Source organism: Watersipora subatra, chromosome 10, assembly GCF_963576615.1.
Source record: "Watersipora subatra chromosome 10, tzWatSuba1.1, whole genome shotgun sequence".
In the NCBI taxonomy this organism is placed as follows: domain Eukaryota; kingdom Metazoa; phylum Bryozoa; class Gymnolaemata; order Cheilostomatida; family Watersiporidae; genus Watersipora; species Watersipora subatra.
The window spans coordinates 2,841,085-2,864,167 of record NC_088717.1 but is presented as its reverse complement, the minus strand read 5'-3'; the positions used below and the strand labels follow the sequence as shown (position 1 = coordinate 2,864,167).

General features: G+C 35.2%; 1 protein-coding gene across 1 annotated transcript; it reads right to left on the bottom strand.

Annotated features, from left to right (window-relative positions):
* Positions 1 to 5,478: 5,478 nt before the first annotated feature.
* On the bottom strand, positions 5,479 to 21,892 carry LOC137406223 (torsin-1A-like). Its single transcript, XM_068092757.1, has 6 exons — positions 21,824 to 21,892; positions 12,009 to 12,189; positions 9,890 to 10,158; positions 9,518 to 9,693; positions 8,263 to 8,387; positions 5,479 to 5,783 (listed from the first exon to the last, which is right to left on the bottom strand). The coding sequence occupies exons 1-6, from the start codon at positions 21,890 to 21,892 to the stop codon at positions 5,479 to 5,481; spliced, it is 1,125 nt and encodes a 374-aa protein (XP_067948858.1).
* Positions 21,893 to 23,083: the final 1,191 nt, after the last annotated feature.

The following is a 23,083-nucleotide window of genomic DNA, read 5'->3' as shown; positions in this document are numbered from 1 at the left end:
AAGTTATCAGCAGCTGGTGTATTTCAAACCATATGACAATCGGTTTATAAAAATCACATTTTCTTCTTTTTAATACTGATGAGAGTCTTCGAAACAGTTAACTCTTAAGTTTAACAGTCAATCTATCACTTGTAGACGTGAGACAAAATTGCTAGGATTTGTTGTGACAGATCATCATCTCTCTTGGAGTAATCATGTCAAAACTATTTGTAATAAGGTTACAAAGTCATTGACTCTGCTCCAGTTTTGCAGGCCATACATGAACTCAAAATCTGTTATTGCGTTTTATTATAAGTTTATCTTTTGCCATACTATTTATGGTATACACACTTATTATAATCTAGCTTCAAAATATGTCGCAAAGAATTTATTTTTATTGTGAAAAAGAGCATTTGGTTCATGATCTCAGAAACCATGGTTAAGTCGGGTGTGTGAGATTTGGAGTTATCTACACTAGCAGAAGGAGGAAATTCTCAGTTATTTTGCAAAATAAATTTTGATTCTAGCTTAATTACAGCAGATTTTAAGATCAATAAACTGAATGCGCGGTCACTATTAGTTCAAAAACATAGTTCTTAGAAAACTGGTGTTAAAGTTGGAGAAACGGAAACCAATGCACAATTTTGCTTACATTTCAAAACGTCATAGCAACCAATATCAAGAAGTTTTGATATCTATCTATATTCCTGTATTTATATACAAAATATTATGCTGAATTTAAAAGTCTATGCAGATTTTAGCTGGCTGTCATAGAAATAGCTGTATATATATCTATCAGAAATTGTACTACTTTTAATTTTGCTGTTATCAAAAACGGCGGGCAGTAGGGCTATCGCGATTTTAGGCACAGCCGTAGTATCACCAACAAAACCTTAAAAAAATATTAACAGTAACATATTGCACACCATCTGACACTATATACTCCGATCTTGTAAATTCGAATAGTTATTCTTGTAATTAAATCTTATAATAATCATATAAAATCAAATAAATATTTTGTTATTTAAGTATTATAATAATTTTTATAAGAATCGTTAAGAAAATATCATCGTCATTCCCTTTACATGTACTTTCATCGCTTTTGACATCAGTTGAAATGCTAAAGTACTTATTAAAAGTCTTCAAAATGTCAGAGTTATCTTTAAAATCGGCAAAAAAGAATCGATTACTTTTATCGGACGCCATTTTTCAGTATGTTCTGTTTAGCATAGAAACAGTTCTCAGGAGTTTTTCTGAGGGTTGGAGACTTCTATTGGCTAAACTAACTTCAGATTTAGACAGATCACTCTTTGATTGGTCCAGATGCACGTGTTGCAAAAATCGTTACCAATATTATAAATTCAGTTAGTGCAGCTTCAAAGTCGGATAACTCCACTTCGTGATTTGTGACTTAATTCCAAATCAACATACTCCTGCTTATCTTATTCCAACGAATGATCTTTCCAAATCTCTGTAACTTCTTACTCTGCCTATGCTGAATGTTTATTTTACTTCAATTAAAGGTTTTAAGAATTTTCATCGTTTGTCTTCTTTTTTCCCATGACAATTTTAGGTTCTCAACTCATTTTAACATACGTGATATGAACAAATTGCATACAGCTACTACCAATTATTTTGAAAACATCATAGCAAGCTGCTTCAACAATCTTCTACCTAATATTCATTCTCTTAGCAAAAGAAGTCATTTTAAACACTATTTGTCAAACTCTTCATTCGATTTACTGGCTGTTGCGCTTTTTTTGTCATTTTGTTTTACTATTTTTGTATGCATAATTTAAAAAACACTTCTATTTGAAATAAAATTATTGCCAATAAAGTAATATATTTAGCTAGTTCAGCTCTATTGGCAAGTAGGTCAGCTCTATTAGCAATTAGGTCGGTTCTATTGGCAAGTAGGTCAGTTCTATTGGCAAATAGGTCAGCTCTACTAGCAAGTAAATCAGCTCTATTGGCAAGTAGGTCAGCTCTATTGGCAAGTATAGATGTGCTATATTTCATAGCTCTGCAAGCAAGCGATGAGAGTACTACAGATACATGAAATACTTGTACGTACAAGTATATATACTGTAAAACCTTTATTTGAACACCATGAGGCTCTATTTTTCAACCCTTTCTTAATAGTACCATTTAATTAGAGGTGAAATTCAAATATAGTGTGAGTCTGGATTTATCAAACTAGCTCTTAAAATTTTGAGAAGATAATTTTAACCCTTTAATGGGCAAAGCGATGCCAATGCCGCAAATATTTTTTACTCTCTCCTTCGAGCAGATCGAAATTAATGCTGTTGGTATCAGCATTTGTGCTAAACCATTTTATTATTATATATCATCATCATCATCATATATCATCAAGCATTAAATCGGGTTAAACAAGGAACTACTTTGGTTATAAAATATTAGCATAGTACTGTTATTAATTATTTCAATATTATCGCTTTCAAAGGTTCAAGGAAAAAACTGTTCAGCTTTGGAGTTGGTAAATGGGCAGTGAATTTTTAAACTTTTCACAGTGTTTTTAATGTTTTTTTAAAGCTACTACATGCTATAATAATGGCTGCCATTACATCATACGATGTTCATAAAGAGTGTTCTAGCATTCATCAAAACGGTTTATAGCTATCTAGTAAGACTGTAAACCTCAGTATGGATGAATCTGAAAACAATGAATGAGATTTAGACTTTAGTAACTTTGAACTTTAGAGATTTTAAAGTGTAGTTCTAATGATTGTGTCAATTGGTCTTCTCAGGTACATAGTTACATATTGACATGGTAACCGCTACAGCAAAAACAAAATAATTAATCGTTATTGATGAATTCGAGTTGCTATTGGTACCATTTTGCGGTGAATTTTCTACTGATCTCTTTCTAATATAGGTGCGTAAAGATTAAAGAATGTTATAGTGGTGGTCAAATAGAGGTGGTGTTCAATTAAAGGGTGGCATTGTAATTTTCGGCCCTTCTTCTAAAGTGGCGTTTTCTCAGAGGTAGCGTTTATTTAAAGGTGGCATTCAAATACTTGTGGAGGTTTTACAGCATGTAAAATAGCTGAGAGCTGATTTGATCTGATTTGATCTAATTTGATCATTCTTACATCGAAATAGAGACCCTATATCAAAATAGGATTGTTATCGTTTAAAATGAACTAAAGAATTAACCTGATCAATAGCAAATTAAAAATATTAAATTATGCCTTTTTAACATATTTCCAATAGAGCTAAGGCTATGTAAAAATACTTTAATTTACGTTTTATGAAATAACTCCATAAACTTGAAAAAAGTACTTTAGAAGTGTTCGTTTTATAGCAAGCAGCTCACAAATAACTAATCCCTACTAGAAAGAACAGCTTTATTCAGTCATATCACTTCTTGGCTATAGTAACTGTTCAAATTTGTTATTTCTTGTCATACTTGTAACCTAAACAATTACAAAAAAAACTTAAGAACCTGAAAACCTGCAACAAAACCTGTATTGTTCCTATACAATAGTAGCTTTACATAAAACAACTTATCATTTACTCGCCGGTCCAATCACTCGGTGCTTGAAACATCCAATTTATGCACATGTATGTTTAATAAATTGATAACTCTCTTTGCCTTAGATCTCCGTGTGCGTAGATTAAAAAAAATTAGATCAAATCTTTTTAATTTATGATTATTGATAATCAATAATACAGGTTAGTTATCAAAGTAAAATGTTTCACTGAATACAGATACTTGGTGAATTTTAATAAAATGGTGATTTTGTGAAGATTTGTGGGGAACTATCACAGAGAAGTAAGCGACTTTTTGTTGGTGCAACATAGTCACAAGACTTTCACACTTGTGAAATGTGATTGAACCAATGTGTTTGACACCTCCACCTGCTATTACCTTTCAAAAGAATTCATAGTGATTACAAACTCACAGGCTCACCTACACCATTCCCCTCAGAAGGCACTAGCACTGTCTTTTCAAGGCTGGACAGGCACAGGAAAAAACTTGGTGGCATCCATAATTGCACAGAACTTATATGACAGAGGAATGAGAAGAGAATATGTTCGTGTGCTCCCTGCTGCAAACATTTTACGCGACACGGGCAAGAATGGGTTACCTATTCAAAGGTAAGATTTTGTATCAGTGAGTTGGAGGTGAGGATGCTTCTGTGAAGAACAATAGCTATATATATATATATATATATATATATATATATATATATATATATATATATATATATAGTATATGTGGTTTACACTGTAAAGTGAAGTGCTCAATAATTGAGTCAATTAGAGCTGTGTATGAAGTTTATTAAAAACTACAGGTTAAAATCATTACTACTATTAGTTTCATGCAATCGTGTTGCAATCTACCTGAAGATTGCAACACGATTGCATGAAACTAATAGTAGTAATGACTTTAACCTGTAGTTTTTAATAAACTTCATATATATATATATATATATACATGAACAAACCCTAAGTAACTTTCACTATGCACATCTGTATGCTACATGTATGCATCGGTGTTCGAGACTTACTCAGTTACTAGCATTGTTGATGTTTATGCTATTTTTTACCTAGGTGAATATTCTTGAGCTGATGCGGACGAGAATTGTAGAAAGTTTGTTTTTATTCACGAATGTTTGATATCAATATTAGAATTAATTGTTGCTGATCAACATTGAGTTTGTCACATGTTATCATGAATTATCACCATTTTTTGCTATTTATGAATGACCATCCATAGTGCTGTTGGAATGACATTATAATTTGTTTGTTATTCTATCAATTACTGACTACGCTTGATCGCTAATTTTTGTGCCAGTTGCTATTAAATTATGTGCCTTAATGCATTCCGTTCAACAACAATCAAAGTATTTAGATATTACATATTGTATTACATATTGTATTGTATTACATATTGTACACATGACAGAAAATTTCAGGGATCGATATATCTACTGGAAAACCCATCACCTTCAAAAATTGGCAAATCGCCATTTGTCTACCTCCCTAGTGGTGCAAAAATCACAAAAGTAAGTGTCAAAAAGCTCAAAAATGCTGTATAAATATATAAAATCAAATATATAAATAGAAAAACTACAAATGGCAAACGGTTTATTAAATATATATTGAGACTAGTTCAAGTTACACAAATTCATTAGGTAAAGAAACTCAGCGAATGGCAACTACATCAGATACCAAAGTGTACAGGCTGTTTTAAATCTTGAGCTAATACCTAGCATAAGAAGTAATAAATGTTTGTCAACAATCTGTTTTAGCTTTGCTTCAAACTTCAAAATATTTGAATTAAGCATTGGCTGATCACACACAGAAATAAACAATCACATTCATTAAAAAGTTAGAATAGTAAATGTTGTATATGCTAAATAAAAACAATCTTTTGTGCAGAAACCCTTTTATTACCATGAAGTGCGGGCATTCAGCTTGTGTGTGTGTATATTAGCTTGCAGAATAGATGTTCAAAGTCTCAGATGTCAACTATAACTCGCTTTTGTCATAATTTCCTTTCTCTCTTGGTTCGTAATAGCCTTCCTCCATAATCAGATCAAACATCTCGCTTACTCGCTTACATCCTGAGGTAGAGTACAATTCCACATCTTCTGGTGTGAAGGTTAGCTGACTTATTACTTTCTCTATCAGCCCATCCCTCTTCTTAAACTCAACATCTCTCTTCATAAGTTCATCATTGGCACATTGTTGAACATGTCTCTTCTCGAGTGGGAGGAATGGTATGTAGTGGCTGATGAGGTTGGAATTTATTAAACGTGAAACCTTGAGACCACCTGTGAACAGATGTGGATCACTTGGAAATCTGACGTTATTAGTTTGTTGCATCTAGTGAATAATCATGGTACTACAAACTGGAATTTTTAAACTAGTTACTCGGGCAGGTCAAAAGAAGCCCATATTCAAATCTGTCAAAGCTTAGTTTATATATAAAACGTAGACAACAACAGAAACATTTCTCATATGATAACGACTTGAAGAACAAATAATCTCATAAGTTACAAATATTATCAGTATTAACTCAAAAGACCTATGTTATTGTGGATGACCTAGTGTATATACGGTAATTGGAACTTTCATAAACTAATTATACCATAATCCTTTACCTTAAATGAAAATATACAGCTTGCATTTTTAATATATTTAGTATGGCCTACAGCTTTGTGATTAGGCCAACTTTAAATGCTTTCATTACACTCGTGAGGTTATGTAACAGTTCAGGAACATGCAGTATATTGGATGTGTCAACCATTTTAACACCTCCAGTAGACAGTTGCATAGTCAAAGTAACAACGATTCTACCCTTAGCATCAAGAGCTCAACCATCTCCAAGTGCGATAATTGCAGGTGTATCCAGGTTGTCAGCTCTGAAAATGCTGCTTGCTGGGGGAAAGTATGAGATGTTGCCCTAAATCAACTATCCATTTACTTTTTCTCTCACGTTGACTGATCAATGCATGTTTAACAACAAACAAAGCATTTTTATAAGTGGCATATGAGCTGTCATTCCAGCCTGCTGTAGCTCGATTAGCCCTATGTATGAAGAGTTTCAGGTTACATGTAGTTAGCTCTATGTATGAAATGTCTCAGCTTGATTAGCTCTATGTATGATAAGTTTCAGCTCGGTTAGCTCTATGTATGAAGGGTTTCAGCTTTGTTAGCATTATGTATCAAGGGTTTCAGCTTGGTTAGCTTTATGAATCACCATTTAGATATAGAAGTGAAAGGTCGACAGAAAGTGCGATGGTTCTTAATGCCTTTTTCTGTCTGACTACAAACTACGAGTACTTCTTTGCCTCAGAGACTTTATCAGGAGGTTTCTCCTTGCCGTCGACTATGCCCATGTCTCATTCTTACCAAACATCATTCCGCACTGTGTCTTTCATGTTGCACAGTTCACTCCATTGAGTGGCACAATCAAGTTTTAAGAGCCCATGGTGTCGGTGCCCATAATCTGTTAAACTTTAGGATTTACGTGCAATTGTTATCAAAGTCTTCAGCATTTCAGAAAGTCTAACATTTTGTTCAGGTTGGTCTCATAAAACACCTCCAGCATACTTGGCAGCTGACTCCCGTGCTCGTATCTTAAACATGGCTCGTATGTTAGTGCTAAAACTTGCTTAAAAGCTGGCTCGTATCTCAAGTTTCTCGTACGTTGGAGCACTCGTAAGTTGAAGTATTACTGTACGTCTAGCAACTTGTTCAGGTGTATTTGAACTACTGAATAAGAAAACAACAAGGAGGACATAACGACAATACGGAAGGTAATCATAGAACTAAAGCACACTAAGTCTTGTTTGGTTGAACCAAGTATGAGTATGTAGGACAGTTATTGGGGAAAGTCATGTGACATCAGCTAATTATAATCTTTATATAGTAGCTGCTACTATAACGTAAACAATCCATTCCAGAAATGTTTATGTTATAGGTAATTTACGTTATATGAACAGTAAAATACACGTAAATTGCCTAATTTGTTCCAAGATCTTTACAAACTCACCCCTTTGGTCATACAAAAGGAAAAACTTGACTTAACTCTTTTAATTTGTAGGCTGTACCGTAACTGCAGTACTATTGGCTTGTGTCGACAAATTTTTTCATGATCAATCTCACTGGTTTTATAGATAATTAATGATTGTAGTAAATTTACAAGTTGATATAGGGACTGCACGATTTCCACGCTCATTTACAACGATTTTCTTATTTTTCTATGCAACAAAGTCTATTCTGCAAAGTAAAACTGATAACAAATATTTATTACATACGTATAATAATTATATAAGACAAAACACTAAAATATTTTTTTATAAAAAGCGGTTCTACCTGGCCGTCGTCTATCTATCTATATATCTACTACAATGAACTAGAACGTCGCAAAAGTTATATATAATTTTATACGCACAGTGGTTTTTCTTCCGCAAGTGCGGCGAGATAACTTAACGTTAAAACCAAAGTTTAAAACTCGCAAGAATTGACTCTTTACATTATATGAAATTTTTCACTTAGCAGGAAGTAAAAACTTTACATAAATATTATACGTTATATTTTGTTTTAAGAGGTATATGTTATAGGGGTGTCTACTGTATATTTCAGCAGATATCAATGCCAGTTTATCATTTTAAACTATTTAATATAAGTTGTTCTTCTCTCTTGCTCATTTACAGGTAACAAATATCAAACTTTAGAATAAGCTAGCCCAGAGTTGAACGATTCTCACTTTTGTAAAATATTCCTTAATATTCTCTGCAAACTTACCCTTGCTGTTATATGCTTTCGTTCGTAACATTTTTTCCATATCTTTTACTTCTAAGTCATTTCGTTTTCCCCCAGATTGGTGATGATTGTGTGCCGCTTTATACAGCACCTTTCCTCCAAGATTCCTAATAAGAATCACGACTATTTGGAAAACAGGCTAAATGACATCACAAGAAGTGTTTGACAGCTAGTAAACAAAGATGTTTAAGAAAATATAATAAGGTATGTAACCCAACCACTGTAACTAGAGCTAGCCCGGGTAACTCGTCCGGTCTTGACCCATTGGGTCAGAGGTGCCCAGATTGGACCACCTGACCCTCGAGTCTTCCTATACAAAGACACGGATAGGTTTATGGCTAAACGAGAGCAATTGTATATCGCTGTTTAAGTGCGATTGAAATAGAGTCTTGCTTAGCCTTAGCGCGGAAGGACCAGGCAAAATAAAAAAGATGAGTCAAGACTATATTTTTACGTCTGCGACAATCGTCTTTAGACTATGGGTTTCACAACGTTTTTCGGCATGAAGTAATCAACATGTTGGTGGTCTTGGAGTTCATGAAAAGGCCAATCATGAAAGGGAAAGACCAAATTATTTGTACAATGTGCAACAGAAAGTTAAGCCACAAAGAAGGGTCCACCACAATACTATTGAGGCATTTACAACGAAGGCATTGTTAGAAACTTGAAAGCGCATCTAAGATCCTTCAATCTAGCAAAGAACAGAAGATTGATAAAGAGGTAAACAACCAACTTTATCTGCTTTTTATGAATGAAAAATCAAAATCGTCAGCAAGCCGCCCACGGGCGATAATTATTACAAAGAATATCATCAAGATGATCATAGTAGACTGGCAGCCTCTTAGTTTCACAGAGTTTTCACATAAACCAGGCTACAAAATATAATGATTGGTGTGATGATGGGTTCTTTTATCTTAGGTTATTGGTGTCACAACATTAGGCTGCAATAGAGCTATCTCTTAACCTTAAATGAATGAAAAATCACGCGTGCTGACACGGCCCGACTCGATATTGGCCCTCATTGCTGAGCCTGAGTCTGGCCCAACCCTGCATTTCTTGGTCTCGTTTCAGCTCTAACTAAGAAAGCCATTGATTCCATTTCCCTGATCAGATCAAAACTTCACAGGCTCATCATATTTAGTATTAGTATTATTTATATCATATTTTATTCACATCAAAATATAAAAAGGTATGTCATCCAACCACTGTAACACAGAAAACAAATGAAGAGACATACCCAAGGAACAAAAATATTGATGATCTGTAATCGGTGCCTTGAACAGACTCATAGTGATCAAGGAATGGTTTTAGTGCATCCAATAATCCATCTGGCATGTCCTCCACTTCATCAAAGATAAAAAGCTGACGAGGGCACGAGGAGACATTTCCCTCTACCCATTGTTGAATTTGATCCTGTTAAAGCAATTTCAGACAGATTGGAATTAAAGCAGTGTCAAGTCTGTAATGACCCACTATTATCTATACTTATTACAGAACTTAAGCAAGTTTACAATGATGAGAGATGTATGTTGAGTGAGCAATGCATTCATTTAGAATATGTTCTTCACAGAAGCATCCTCATCTCAAACTCACTGATACAGAATCTCACCTTGTAATAAACAACCCATTCTTCTTCATGTTGTTTAAAATGTTTGTAAGCAGTGAGCACATGAACATATTCACTTCTCATTCCTCTGTCATATAAATTCTGGGCGATTATGGATGCCACCAAGTTTTTTCCTGTGCCTGTCCAGCCTTGAAAAGACAGTGCTAGTGCCTTCTGAGGGGAACGGCGTAAGTGAACTCGTACTGTCTTTACAACTGAGTCTATCACTAAATGTTGTCCATAAACTTTTGCTTCTAAGTCTGCTCTCAGATCTGAAGAATGTAAAGCAATGGCATATAGGTCAGATCTATTAGCAAGTAGGTCAGCTCTATTGGCAATTAGGCCAGTTCTATTGGCAAGCAGGTCAACTCTATTAGCAAGTAGACCAGCTATCTATTGGTAAGTAGGTCAGCTCTATTGGCAAGTAGGTCTTTTATATTTTATAGCTTTGCAAGCAAGCAATGAGAGCACTTCAGATACGTAAAACATACATATATACACACATATACATACCGTAAAATCTCTATTTGAATGCTACGGGCTCTATTTTTGACCCTTTTCTTATAGTGGCGCTTTATTAGAGTTGAAAATCAAATGAAGGGTGCCGATGTATTTTTCAGCTAGCTTGTGAGATTTTTGAGAAAATAAATTTGACTATTTTATTGGCGAAGTGATGCCAATGTCGCCTATATTTTACACTCTCCTTCCAGGCGGATCGGATTTAATGTCATCGGCCTCAGCACTTCTGCAAAACCGTTTTTATATATGTCGAACTATCAAACCAGGTTAAACAAGGTACTACTTTGATTATAAAATATTAGCATGGTACTCAATGGTGGTTTTTTCAAAGTTTTAGGAAAAAAGCCATAAAGCTTTGGAGCTACATAACGTACATTAAATTTTTAAAGACATTTTTAACGTTTTAAAGTTGGATTACGCTATAACAATGGATGCTATTACATCATGAGGTGTTCATAAAGAGTATTTTCATCGTTCATCAAAACGCTTTAAAGTCTACAGGTCAGATTGTAAATCACATAATGAAAGAATCGAAAAACAATGAATGTGATTCAGATCTTAGTGGCTTCGAATCAGAGTACAGTTCTGATGATTTTGATGATCAATCTTTTTAGGTACACCAACAATAAAATCATGGCAACCACTATAGCAACAACAAAATAATAAATTGTTATTGAAGTAACTGAGTCATTACTAGTGTAATTTTGTGAACACTTTTCTACAGATCACTTGCTTTTATGGGTTTGTAAAAATCGAAGGATGTCAAAATGGCAGGCAAATAGAGGTGATGTTCAATTAAAGGGTGGCTCTGCCTTTTTCAACCCTGCTTCTATAATGGCATTTTTGGAGGTGACTTTTAAATAAAAGGGGTGTATCAATATATGCAGAGGTTTTACAATATGTAAGATAGCTGATTTGATCTGATCTGATTAAATCTGATTTGATCTTTTTAACATCGAGATTGAGACTAAACATCAAAATAGAATTGAGCTCGTGGAACATGTGTTAAAAATTCTATCTGATCAAAATGTTAAAAAGATGTTAAAATTATATTGCCAAGTCATCATTTTACATAATAATGTTATCATTTTAACAGATACTTTGCATTTTGGTTTTCTATCAAACAAATAATGCAGAAGAGTATAAAGGCTTTTAATTTAAATCCGAACTTCAGATCAAATGCATGTGCTCAATCCTTGACATTTAGCACACTATTTTATTTTACTAAGCGAGGTTATTCAAAACAAGAATTCAACAGTGTTACAATATTCAAGATTCTATTTATTATGTTGTTATTTTAACCATATTTTCTTCTATTGGATTTTCCCATCAGATGCCACTACTACACAGTATCCTTCCTGGTGTATGATTTGTTGTGACCAATTGCTCATTGGACACAAGAGTAATCGCCGTTGGATGCCCTACCTAGAACCACCAATGGTCCTTATCTGACTCAAACCACTTCTACTGATAATATGCATGGACCCATACATTATACACCTCTGAGCTGGCTGCTCTTACCAATTCCTATCTAAAGTTCTTCTGAGTAGCGATGAAATATAAATATTATTCAGCAAACTTAACTGAAATTTTGAACACTTACTTGGGAGCTCTGTTTTTATCCATGGTTCTCGACATTGCTCTACAGGTGTTGCTGCCCTACCGAAGAAATCCTTGAGACTTTCAAACACTGCTGTGAACAGACCAGCGTTTGCAGATCTAAGATTATAACTGAAGAAAGCCCCCCAGAGCAGCGCAGTCTGGAGTCTCATTTTCTTTTGTTTCTGTCAAGTCATAAAGTTTAAATCATGTTATACATTCCACTCTTATCAATAGAAAAACAATATAAAAGTGAAAAATGCTGTCATTATTTTCTAATAAAAACAACAAAACTAACCTATAAACGACCAAAACTCGTGGGTCTTTGGTAAACACTGTTATTGTTACCAGCTGTACAGAATTTAATAAGATGTACCATAATACACCTGGAAATAATATGATGTATGTGAGTCTCCTGTGTATTGTTCAACAATGTAGATATGGAGTAAGATGTGTGTATGACATTAGAGTTATATGGAACAAAATAGAGTTATAAATGGAGTATAATAGAGTTATATATGAAATACAATAAAGTTATAAATACTGTAGTACAATAGAGTTATATATGGAGTATAATTGAGTTATATATGAAATACAATAAAGTTATATATGCTGTAGTACAATAGAGTTATAAATGGAGTATAATAGAGTTATACAGTCAAACATGGATAACTTGTCCATGGATAGCTCGAACACATGGTTAATTCGAACATTTCCTTTGGTCCGTTCCCACGTAATGATAAATTGCTATAGATAACTCGAACTCAACACTGTTAATTCGAACTGTTTTTTTGCCCAACAGCTACCGAAACGGTTGTTTTCGCTTTAGAAAATCACTTTATTCAAAGCCATAGAGGTAAACTTCATCTTTTCGTAATTCATAAGCGTCGTTATTACCTCCATCGGCAAAATATTTTTGTCAACGACTTTTCTAAAAGTTTGGTGAAATTTGATTTATACTGCGATACGATGAATAGCACGGGCTTGCCGGGTCACGCGTGCAAAAATTTTCGCCACGCACATACAAAACAAAAATCGCATGTTGTTTTGTACATAGAGTAATCTCCCCCTAGAGTGATAACTGCGCATTCATCAACACGAGCGTTTCCGGTGCCAACAAGGAGCGTTTAGGCCGTGCCCCTTTTTTGTGCTAGTAAATCGTAGTAATTGACAGAACGATAACATCAGCCATGAGAATGATCATGAATTTCCACAGTTAAGATAGTAATTATTGCTCATATTAAAGAAATGATGATTATAGTTTATTACTCTAATATATGCTTATTATTTAAAGCAATTTAATACCTACATGCTTGCAAAGGCACTGAATAGATAGTATTAAGTAAGTGAGTTAATGCAATCAGTTACTCCAATGATATACAGCCTCCACACATGGGGGGCTGTATATCATTGGTTACTCATAGATAAGATAGATAGTCATACTGGGTTTGTATAACATTAGTGTGATGGAAAGCTAATCAACTGCCATCAACTGAAAGTATTGTCATTGTATGGTGATAGAGTGATTCATTGACCCACAGTCCACAAACAGCCCTTGCATGTAATATTAGATTTCAATACATAACAATCAAATACATAGACTAGCTTGAAGCAAAGATGTCCACTAGTTAGTGGACATCGTTGCTTGATGTAAGCAAGCAAAGATCTTGAAAGAGTGGCAAATGTTGTTATATGTTAGATAAAAATTAATTATACTTAATTATACTAAATTTTAATTATTTAAAAATAAAATAGACTTTTTTATTACTTTATTTATTAAATAATTTTTTATTGTAATCATAGCTAAACAGATTATATTTAGCCATTACTGGCTAATTATTTCACATTTAAACACAATTACAGCTTTTTTTTCTAATTTATTTCAACAAAACACTTCTTTCATGATATGAAATTTAAAAGTTGTAGTTTTTTGAAAAAGCTTGAAAACCTTTACAGTTGTTTTCTTTTTCCTATTAATTCATTTGAACTGCTTAAAAATATTTTCTCATTATATGAAGTTTAAATGTTAGAATGGTAAATGTTATATAAAAATAAATTTTCTGTCCAAAGACTTTTTTATTACTCGAGCAACTCGGGTAGCACAGCTCATAGTTGATGGCAGTCGACTAGCTTCCCATCACACTAATGTAATACAACCCCAGTATGACTATCTATCTTATCTATGAGTAACTGATTGCATTAACTCATTTACTTAACACTATCTATTCAGTGCCTTTGCAAGTCATGCAGGTATTAGGGATTACGTGTATGTCACAATTTCCATTTCCATAACATTTTCATAATTTATTTCCATATTATTTTTATTTCATAAAATTTCCATAATTCATTTCCATATTAATTCCATTTCCATAATTCATTTCCATATTATTTCTATTTCCATAACATTTCCCTTCTTCTTTTCCATAGTGTTTCTATATCATTTCCTTAATTCATTTCCATTTTTATAACATCTCCCTACTTCAATTCTATATTATTTCCATTTCCATAACATTTCCATATTAATTCCATTTCAATAACATTTCCATATTATTTCCATTTCAATAACATTTCCATATTTCTAAAATAAAAGTTCCATATTCATTTCCCTAAAATTATGGAAATATTTATGTTTATGGAAACAGTGATATACAGGGGGCTGTATATCATTGGCTGTATACCATTGCTGTATGGGGCTGTGGGGGCTGTATATCATTGATGGAAATGGATATGAAAATGTAAACATTTCCATAATATGTTTAGTGATCCTGGTAGGAATTGAATTGCTTTAAATAATAAGCATATATTAGAGTAATAAACTATAATCATCATTTTTTAATATGAGCATTAATTACTATCTTAACTGGGAAATTCATGCTCCTTGTTTAACCCTTCTCATGGCTGATGTTATTGATCTAGTCAATCACTACGACTGACTAGCACAAAAAAGAGGCGTGGCTTAAACGCTCCTTGTAGGCACCGGAAACGCTCGTATTGTTATCACTTTAGGGGGAGATAACTCTATGGTTTTGTATGTGCGTGGCGAAAATCCTTGAGTGCGTGACTCGGCTAGCCCGTGATGAATAGTTTTCCGACCTTGATTCCGTGTTGAATCAACGTCGGAATGTTGAATGTTTAAAACGTCTTAAAAAATGTTGTAATTAAACGTATACGTTGTCTGAGCTACAAAAAACTATTCATCGTTTGACCTAAACACAGAATACGTATGTACATTCAATAAGTATCTATTAAAAAAGCGTGAGTGATATAGAATGTACCGTAAAACCTCGTAAAATTTCTAATTGAACTGCCTCGGAGTGTTGCTCTTAACGAATCCCAGGTAAAGTAAGGTAATCTGCATAAACTTCAAGAAAAAACGGCAAAATTGATCGTGGGTAAAACCCAAAAAAAAAAGTCTTTTCTTTTGAGCATTTCAACAACGATCAAGTTTTGCCAATGTCAATCTGAAAAACGTCCTGGCAATAACATCACCTCAAACAACACAACCCTGTATACCCGAGTACTTCAGTTCAATTTCCATACGTGAAAATTATTTTCTTAGCGTGGTGTCGTACAGGCAGATGGACACTGCGCTTATGTCAAAAATATAAATACGTATATATATTTTTGTATTTTTATATATATGCAACTTTTAATTTTAAAAGTACTTATTGTTTATATCCTATGGCGTAAAAAGTGAAAATAAATCGTCCTTGTCGTAGCTACACTGGAAAAAATCTTATAACAAGGGCATCGTGACCCGAGAGCACACTGTATTAATTAATACTAAAAAATTCAGATTTACCTTGCGCAATCTCGGAAAGGGTATACAGTATAATAGCAATGGATGTGATAAGATCAGCTTAGTCTCGTGGTTGTGCACACAATTTAATAGTCTGGCCATTTGAATGTTGTGAGTTCTAATCCAGGATAAAGGGGATTTTCTGTTACCAAAAATTTATCAGCTTTTGCTGGACAGATGAACATCAGACTAACTTTGAGATTTATATATATATATATATATATATATATATATTACTTTATTGGCATATATATTATCAGGTTATTTATTTCCCAGATCAGTTTATTTTTTCAACTCGAGCCCCAAATTGCCTTTTAATTTGATCAGACCAAGTGAAAATTTACTCAAATCGCTATGAAGTGGATTTGTTTCTAATATTCGTCTAGTTAAATCACCACCAATTACAACCCAGGTCTCTAACTTATAGCTACTTTAATACCCAATCAAACAAAGTCTATCAAACCTGGTATTAAAAGGTTATTTTAAAGTTTTTCTAATTTTGTCCACAGTAGACACTGTGTCCAATTTGGATGAGTTTGTAATCACTATAGACTCTGTTGAAAGGTAATAGCAGGTGGAGGTGTCAAACACATTGGTTCAATCACATTTCATCGAGGTGAAGGTCTTCTTGTGACTATATTGCACCAACAACCCAACAAGAAATTACTTACTTCTTTTTGCTAGTTCTCCACAGATCTTCATAAAATAACCCTTTTATTGAAGTCCACCAAGTATCTGTATTCAGTGAAACCTTTTGCTTTGATAACTAACCTGTAATATTGATTTTCAATAATCATGGCATATATTGTTCCTATACAATAGTATCTTTACATAAACAACTCATCATTCACTCGCCGGTTCAATCACTCCGTGCTTGAAACATCCAATTTATGCACATGTATGTTTAATCAATTGATAACTCTCTTTGCCTTAGATCTTCATGTGCGTAGATTAAAAAGATTAAGATCAAATTTTTTTAATTTATGAACCAGCTGGTCTATCTATTGTGCTATCATGTTGAAGACTTCTCAAATCAAAACTATCCTCTAATTTTGCAGTACAGAAATCTTTCCTTTCGTGGATTTTCAAGATTTTAACTTCAGCCATTGACAACATTCAACAAGGCAACTCTGCAGGTTATAGAAATAAAACATTTAGTCAACTTGTAGTTCAATGAAGCAGAGCATGATAACTAGTCAAACCAGATACTAGTTATTAAGAGAATTTGGATTTATAACATTTTCAATAAGTTGAGGTTAAAGTGCAAAAAATAAACTCGGAGTACTTCATGAATAACCATGGGTTACTACAACCTAACATAGAGAAGGAGTTGTCTTCTCTCTAAGTTCAAATTTAGGAAACTAGGAAATACGAATACACCTGAGTATATCATGAATAACCGATTGCCTATTATTGCTAAGTAAACACAGGTTAGAAATTGTCCTCTCCATAATTCTATATGTTCGGCACACAGCCAGCCTCGCCTCAAAATCACTGACACCGAGTCTTACATTGTAATCGGCAACACCATACAAGGATGCATATACCCATTGTTCATATAGATACTTATGTTCGGAAAAATAATATTTCACTTCGAAGTATGTCTTCAAAAACTGTGTATTACTAATAACTAAACACAGGCCAAGACTCGTCTTCTCCATTCTTTTAGATTAATTTGTTAGAAAACTAGGATTTTGCCACTAGTCTATCATGAACAGCTGTGCATTACTAATAACCAAACACAGAATGGTTAAGCAGATGGAATGCCTAATAGAACAAGGTGACCATCTAGAATGGCTGTCCAGAGGACGAACTGTACTTCTGATAAAAGATCCAAAGCAGGGGCCGATTCCCAAAAACTATCGACCAATAACGTGCTTGCCCAACACTAACTTAGGAATTATCTTCTCTACTAATCTAGACGTAAAAATGGCAGACAACTTCACCTAGGTCATCAAACTTATAGTCACTTATTATTTCACTAAATATTCACTAAGATAAAATTTCAAATAAATTTTAAGTCTTATTTAAATGAATAATCCAATACCTGTATATAGTACTTGGTTTTAAAAGTTGAAGGAACAGATAGTGATTTCCCTTCTGTATTCCTCATGCTCTAACTTTAGAGTAAATCTCCCTTTTAACCAATCTCGTCACTGATTTTATTGTCTGCTGACAGTGGACAATAAAATCAGTGGACAATCGCTGCATATAAGCCATATTAAAACATAATATTTTAGATTATTTGCAAAGACAATAACTACTAACAACATTTCCTGAAGCAACTTCATAGCTCCACCAACCAAGCACCACTTGAGCCTGCTGATATTAGTCGAAGAATCCCACAACTAACTAAGGCTCTAATAGCTGTCCAACCACTGACATTAAGTATCGTCCGTCCGTAGTCACATCACCTCTCAATTTTAGCAGTGGTCTAATTTTCTGCCACAGCAATGTATGGTTTGTTTTTATTTCCATCCAACTAGGTTAGACTTTCTAGCTCCGTGTTTACTAATATGTATTTCAACATGTTAGTTAGTATTTTTCCTACTAGTACACAGGTCTCAGTACTTGTTCTGTTATAAAACTGCCTTACCTGATAAATCTATAAGTGCTAGTATGCTGGTAGTCCTGTGTGCCATGAGAGATTGTCAAGTGTAATAAATAACTGTACAATTATTCCTCAATATGGCAAGGTGGTTGAGTAGCTCAGTTGGTAGTGTACCGGCTAGTAATCCAGGTATCTGAGTTTGGTAAAACATAGACTGAAAACCTGAACTAGGTTAAATAAACACAACTTCTAGTTTTTAGAGAAAAAATATTTCAATGATGAGAGTAAATAATTGACCTCTTCAGTATTCTCAGATCGAACATTCTCTTTTTATATTAGTTTCCTTTTGTTAGTTCTCAACCAGTAATCCACTGCTTCTAGTAACAGTTTGTTCCCTTTGGGTTCTTTATACCCAATTGAAGCTACCCTATGACACTTATATTTCGCTAGTATTTAGTTTCGTGAGTAGCACACAGAATAAAATTTCGCTGCAACTTAATTTCGCGGCTCTGATGAGTGCGAAAATATAGTGATGTGAAAATAAATGCAGTGGAAAAAACAGATTACATTCCTCAGGTCCAGTTTGCTAATAAGAAAAAAATTCAATTTGGGACTAGTTCGTATTTGTAAACCACAGGTTGAAATGTGTGGGTGAGATCGGCAATTCATATGGATCACTTGCTGCCATTTGTTTTTTAGACTATCAATGACGTCTAGGTTCCTACCGCTGTGACTTTCACATTCGAATCCCAAGAAAAAGAAAATAGATAGGTAGCAACCAACTTCACAACCAAAACTGTATAACCCTTACGCTGCCATAAACGGATTTATGCGTTTACTAGGGGCCACTGCCATAAACGCATTTTGCGGACTTTCTCAGCAATTGTCTGGTAACCTGATTTTATTATTTGTTGACCACATAACCCACGGTCTTTAAGTGTTTTATGAAATTGACTGTGTTGTCCGAAGATTTCTCTATAAAATCAGCCTAAAACAACGAAGCAATTTTAAACTTTTGTTTGAGAATTGCTAATCTAAAAACGAACATTTTTCTGTGAGTTCATTAACTACTCCGCGCGAGTCATAAAACAGGTAATTAGTTGTTGATGACATAATAGCCAATTTAGATTTTCGTGATTATACAGATAATTAAAGTAGAACTTGAAAAAATACTGTATACATATCATGAAGCAATATCGGCAATTTCGGTAAAATGGCTGGCACTAGGCCGGTAGCTAATTTGTACATGGTTGGCAGTGGAAGAGATAATGTGGTTAGACCTGATGAGGGTTGATATTGTTTTTGGTTGGTAATAAAATTCATCACTACTATAATTATTCTGCAATTTTATGACTTCACCTACCAGACTTTCATCCTCATCATTTACAAATTCGGTGACTAAACTGATATAATCTTAATTTGCTTTGCCATGATGCTCAGTCGGTGTATTAGCTATAATGAGTGTACCAGAAATTTCCCATTGATCCCAACCACAGACGAAAATTGCCTGCATTTCTAATACGACGATTTTATTGTGAATATCAATGAACAAAGCTATTTAACTTCGCGTTTTCGCTCGTTCGTTATGATAGTTTAGTTTCGCTCATTAAATTTTCGCGAGAGGATGACACCACGAAAACGCGAAAGTTAGATGCCGCGAATACATAAGGGTCCTAGGGTAAGCAAGATACTGAGTATGTACATCGCACTTTGATCTGAGGAATATCAGATTCTGCAACCAGCCTAAAAGCCTACTGGTTATACAAACATGACAGTTGAGCAGTATTAACATGAGTAAACTGACCGCATCTTTCAAACCACCTGCTTATGGTGGTCTGAACATGAACTCTCATTGTTATATTATGACCAGTTAGACAGTCATGCATGTACACGCTCTTAAATTTTTATTGTGTTTATTTACCTTATGGCATTTTTCTAGCAGGCTAGTTCTCCAATTATAGTTATACTTTTTACTCCACATTGTCTTGTATGGGCTTTTGCCGAGTTTGCTTCAACTTGACACAGTGATTACTTGAGACTCAAACTACCAGAGACCTGGGAGTTTGAGCACTCGCCTCAAGATCTTAGCAGTTCCCAATAGCGCACTTTTCTGCAACTCACCTGAGTTGATTGTTGTTGGTATTTGGGCAAGCCACATTTTATGCGCCGGTGTTATTGCGCCCAGTGCCCCAATGACTACTGGGATTACAGTTGTTCTTACATTCCAGCATTTTTCAATCTCTTCTCCAAGAGGGAGATATTTCTCTACCTTTTCTTTTTCTTTGCTGGCTATATTGTAGTCATTGGGTACTGCTATATCTATTATAGTAGCCCTCTTGTTCTCCTTGTCTACCACTACTATATCTGGTTGGTTTGCTAGGACATGCTTGTCAGTTTGGATGTAGAAGTCCCAGAGGATCTTAGCGCGGTCATTTTCATTGACCTTACCAGGAGCTTCCCACCAGTGTTGTGGTTTATTAAGGCCATACTCATCACATAGGCTTCTATACACAACACCTGCGACATGATTATGTCGCTCAGTGTATGCGTTTCATGCTAGCTGCTTGCATCCACTGATGATGTGTTGGATGGTCTCAGGTGCATCTTTGCGCAGTCTGCATCTGTGCAAAGATGCAGACTGTGCAATATATATATATATATATATATATATATATATATATATATATATATATATATATATATATATATATATATATATATATATATACTAATGCTACAGACAGTACTGTTTCGGCTAATGAAGCCTCATCAGTGCAGCTCAGAGCTTAGGCAAGGGACACAAATTCCATTACCAATGAGAGTTGACTTCCTGCCATGAAACAACTAGGTTGCTTCACAGACTTTAAGAAAGTCAATGTGCTGGCACCAGAGTGCTCAAACCACAAAAGTGATGAGCTTTACACAAAGGCTAATAGTGCCGCACCTCTCACAGAGTGCTCAACCAAACCGAAGTGAGGGAACATATACTCATGCTACAGACAGTACTGCTTCGGCTATTGAAGCCTCATCCGTGCAGCTCAGAGCTTAGGCAAGGGACACAAATCCCATTACCAATGAAAGTTGACTTCCGGCCATGAAACAACTAGGTTGCTTCACAGACTTTAAGAAAGCCAATGTGCTGGCACCAGAGTGCTCAAATCACAAAAGTGATGAGCTTTGCACAAAGGCTAATAGTGCCGCACCTCTCACAGAGATATATATACTGTAGATATATACATATAAGTTACTGGTGGATCTTTCAGACCGTCCGATCCACCAGTAACTGATGTTTGGCTCCTCGGGTGTTGCGCCCAATTCCTTTCTGAGCACTGGTCATATAGTGACTCATGTGCTCTTCCAGTTTGTCTGCAACCATTCCTTAGAGCAGTTTCCAGGTGGTGGACAAGCAAGTTATTGGTTGATAGTTTTTGGGAATCGGCCCCTGCTTTAGATCTTTTATCAGAAGTACAGTTCGTCCTTTTGTCAGCCATTCCCGATGGTCGCCTTCTTCTATTAGGCATTCCATCTGCTTAGCCATTGTAGTGTGAGGTGGTGTCAATTTCTTCAACCAGAAGGCTTGAATCATGTCATGGCCAGGTGCTGCCCAGTTCTTCGTATGCTGCACTCTGCACTTGATGTCAACTTCACTGATGGTGGGTCCTTGCTGAGCCACAGTGTGTTCTTTAAGCCACAGTGGCTATCTTTAAGCCTCTTCAGCCAATTTGCAGTGTTGTTATGAGTAGGTTCTTTCTCCCAGATGTCTTTCCAGAACTTTGAGGAGCTTGATCGGGGAGGATCTGACATTGGCCTCCGCAGTTCGCCTTTGAACTGAGAATACACTTTAGATGGATTATTGATGAACATTTTGTTCATTCTCTTGTTATCCGGCTCTTTGGTGAACCGCTTCAGTCGTGCCGAGAGTGCTACTAGCTGCTGTTTGGCAGATTCTCGAGCTTCTATTGTGGCTTCCCTTTTTGGACGCTCCAAACTGTGGTTAGATCTCTCACTGAGCCCACTAACTTTCTTGCGCAAGTCCTTGATCTTATTTTGTAGTTTCAGCTGCCAAGATGGAATGAATCCTTTTTTGACAGTGTCTTAATACCCATTTCCTCCAAGATGACGGCTGCCTTACTGTAGATTAAGGCATGAGTCTCACTGATTGATCCAGTTGAGATCGATTCCAGTGCCAAGTTAATGTCTTCTAACAGCTTCTTGGGTATGGTTTTGCTAACTTTCAGTAGTGGTACCCTGCTTCTATAATCATTAGCAGCTGGCATCTTGTTGATGATATTTTCCGCAAGCTCCTTTACCCTTGGGTCAAGGTCAAAGTGCATGCCTTCTTCAACTTGTGGGTCAACACAAGATTGTGTATGTGTGACGGTGTGTGTTGATATGCACTCCTTGTTGGTCGAGGTTATTTAGGTGAACTGTTCCCTAATTTCATCTACCTCAAGTTCTGATATGAGATGCCAATGATTATGTTACTCCTCTGAGCTACAAGTTGCTTAGCGGTTAGTGGCAATTCAGGGCGCATGTTTATCCACAGTTGACACATCCTTCCCATATAGCCCCACTTTTGAGGTTCCCTCATAAAGTAGCACTGCATGAGATCCGTATAATCAGTCCGAGTCCATTTCATCCAATTTGACCCAGTAGCCCATTTTCCACTGCCTTGTCTTGGTTCAGCTACAGGCAGCGCGAACTTTGTTTGACCAGGCAATGTCCGAGC

Excerpts from the sequence above, each read along its gene's own strand:
- LOC137406223 (XM_068092757.1), bottom strand. The coding sequence starts at position 21,892 with ATGGCTAAGCAGATGGAATGCCTAATAGAAGAAGGCGACCATCGGGAA. Across the intron at positions 10,159-12,008 it reads GATAAAAACAGAGCTCCCAA|ATCTGAGAGCAGACTTAGAA; the intron begins GTAAGTGTTCAA and ends TACATTCTTCAG. Across the intron at positions 9,694-9,889 it reads AATGGGTTGTTTATTACAAG|GATCAAATTCAACAATGGGT; the intron begins GTGAGATTCTGT and ends TTGCTTTAACAG.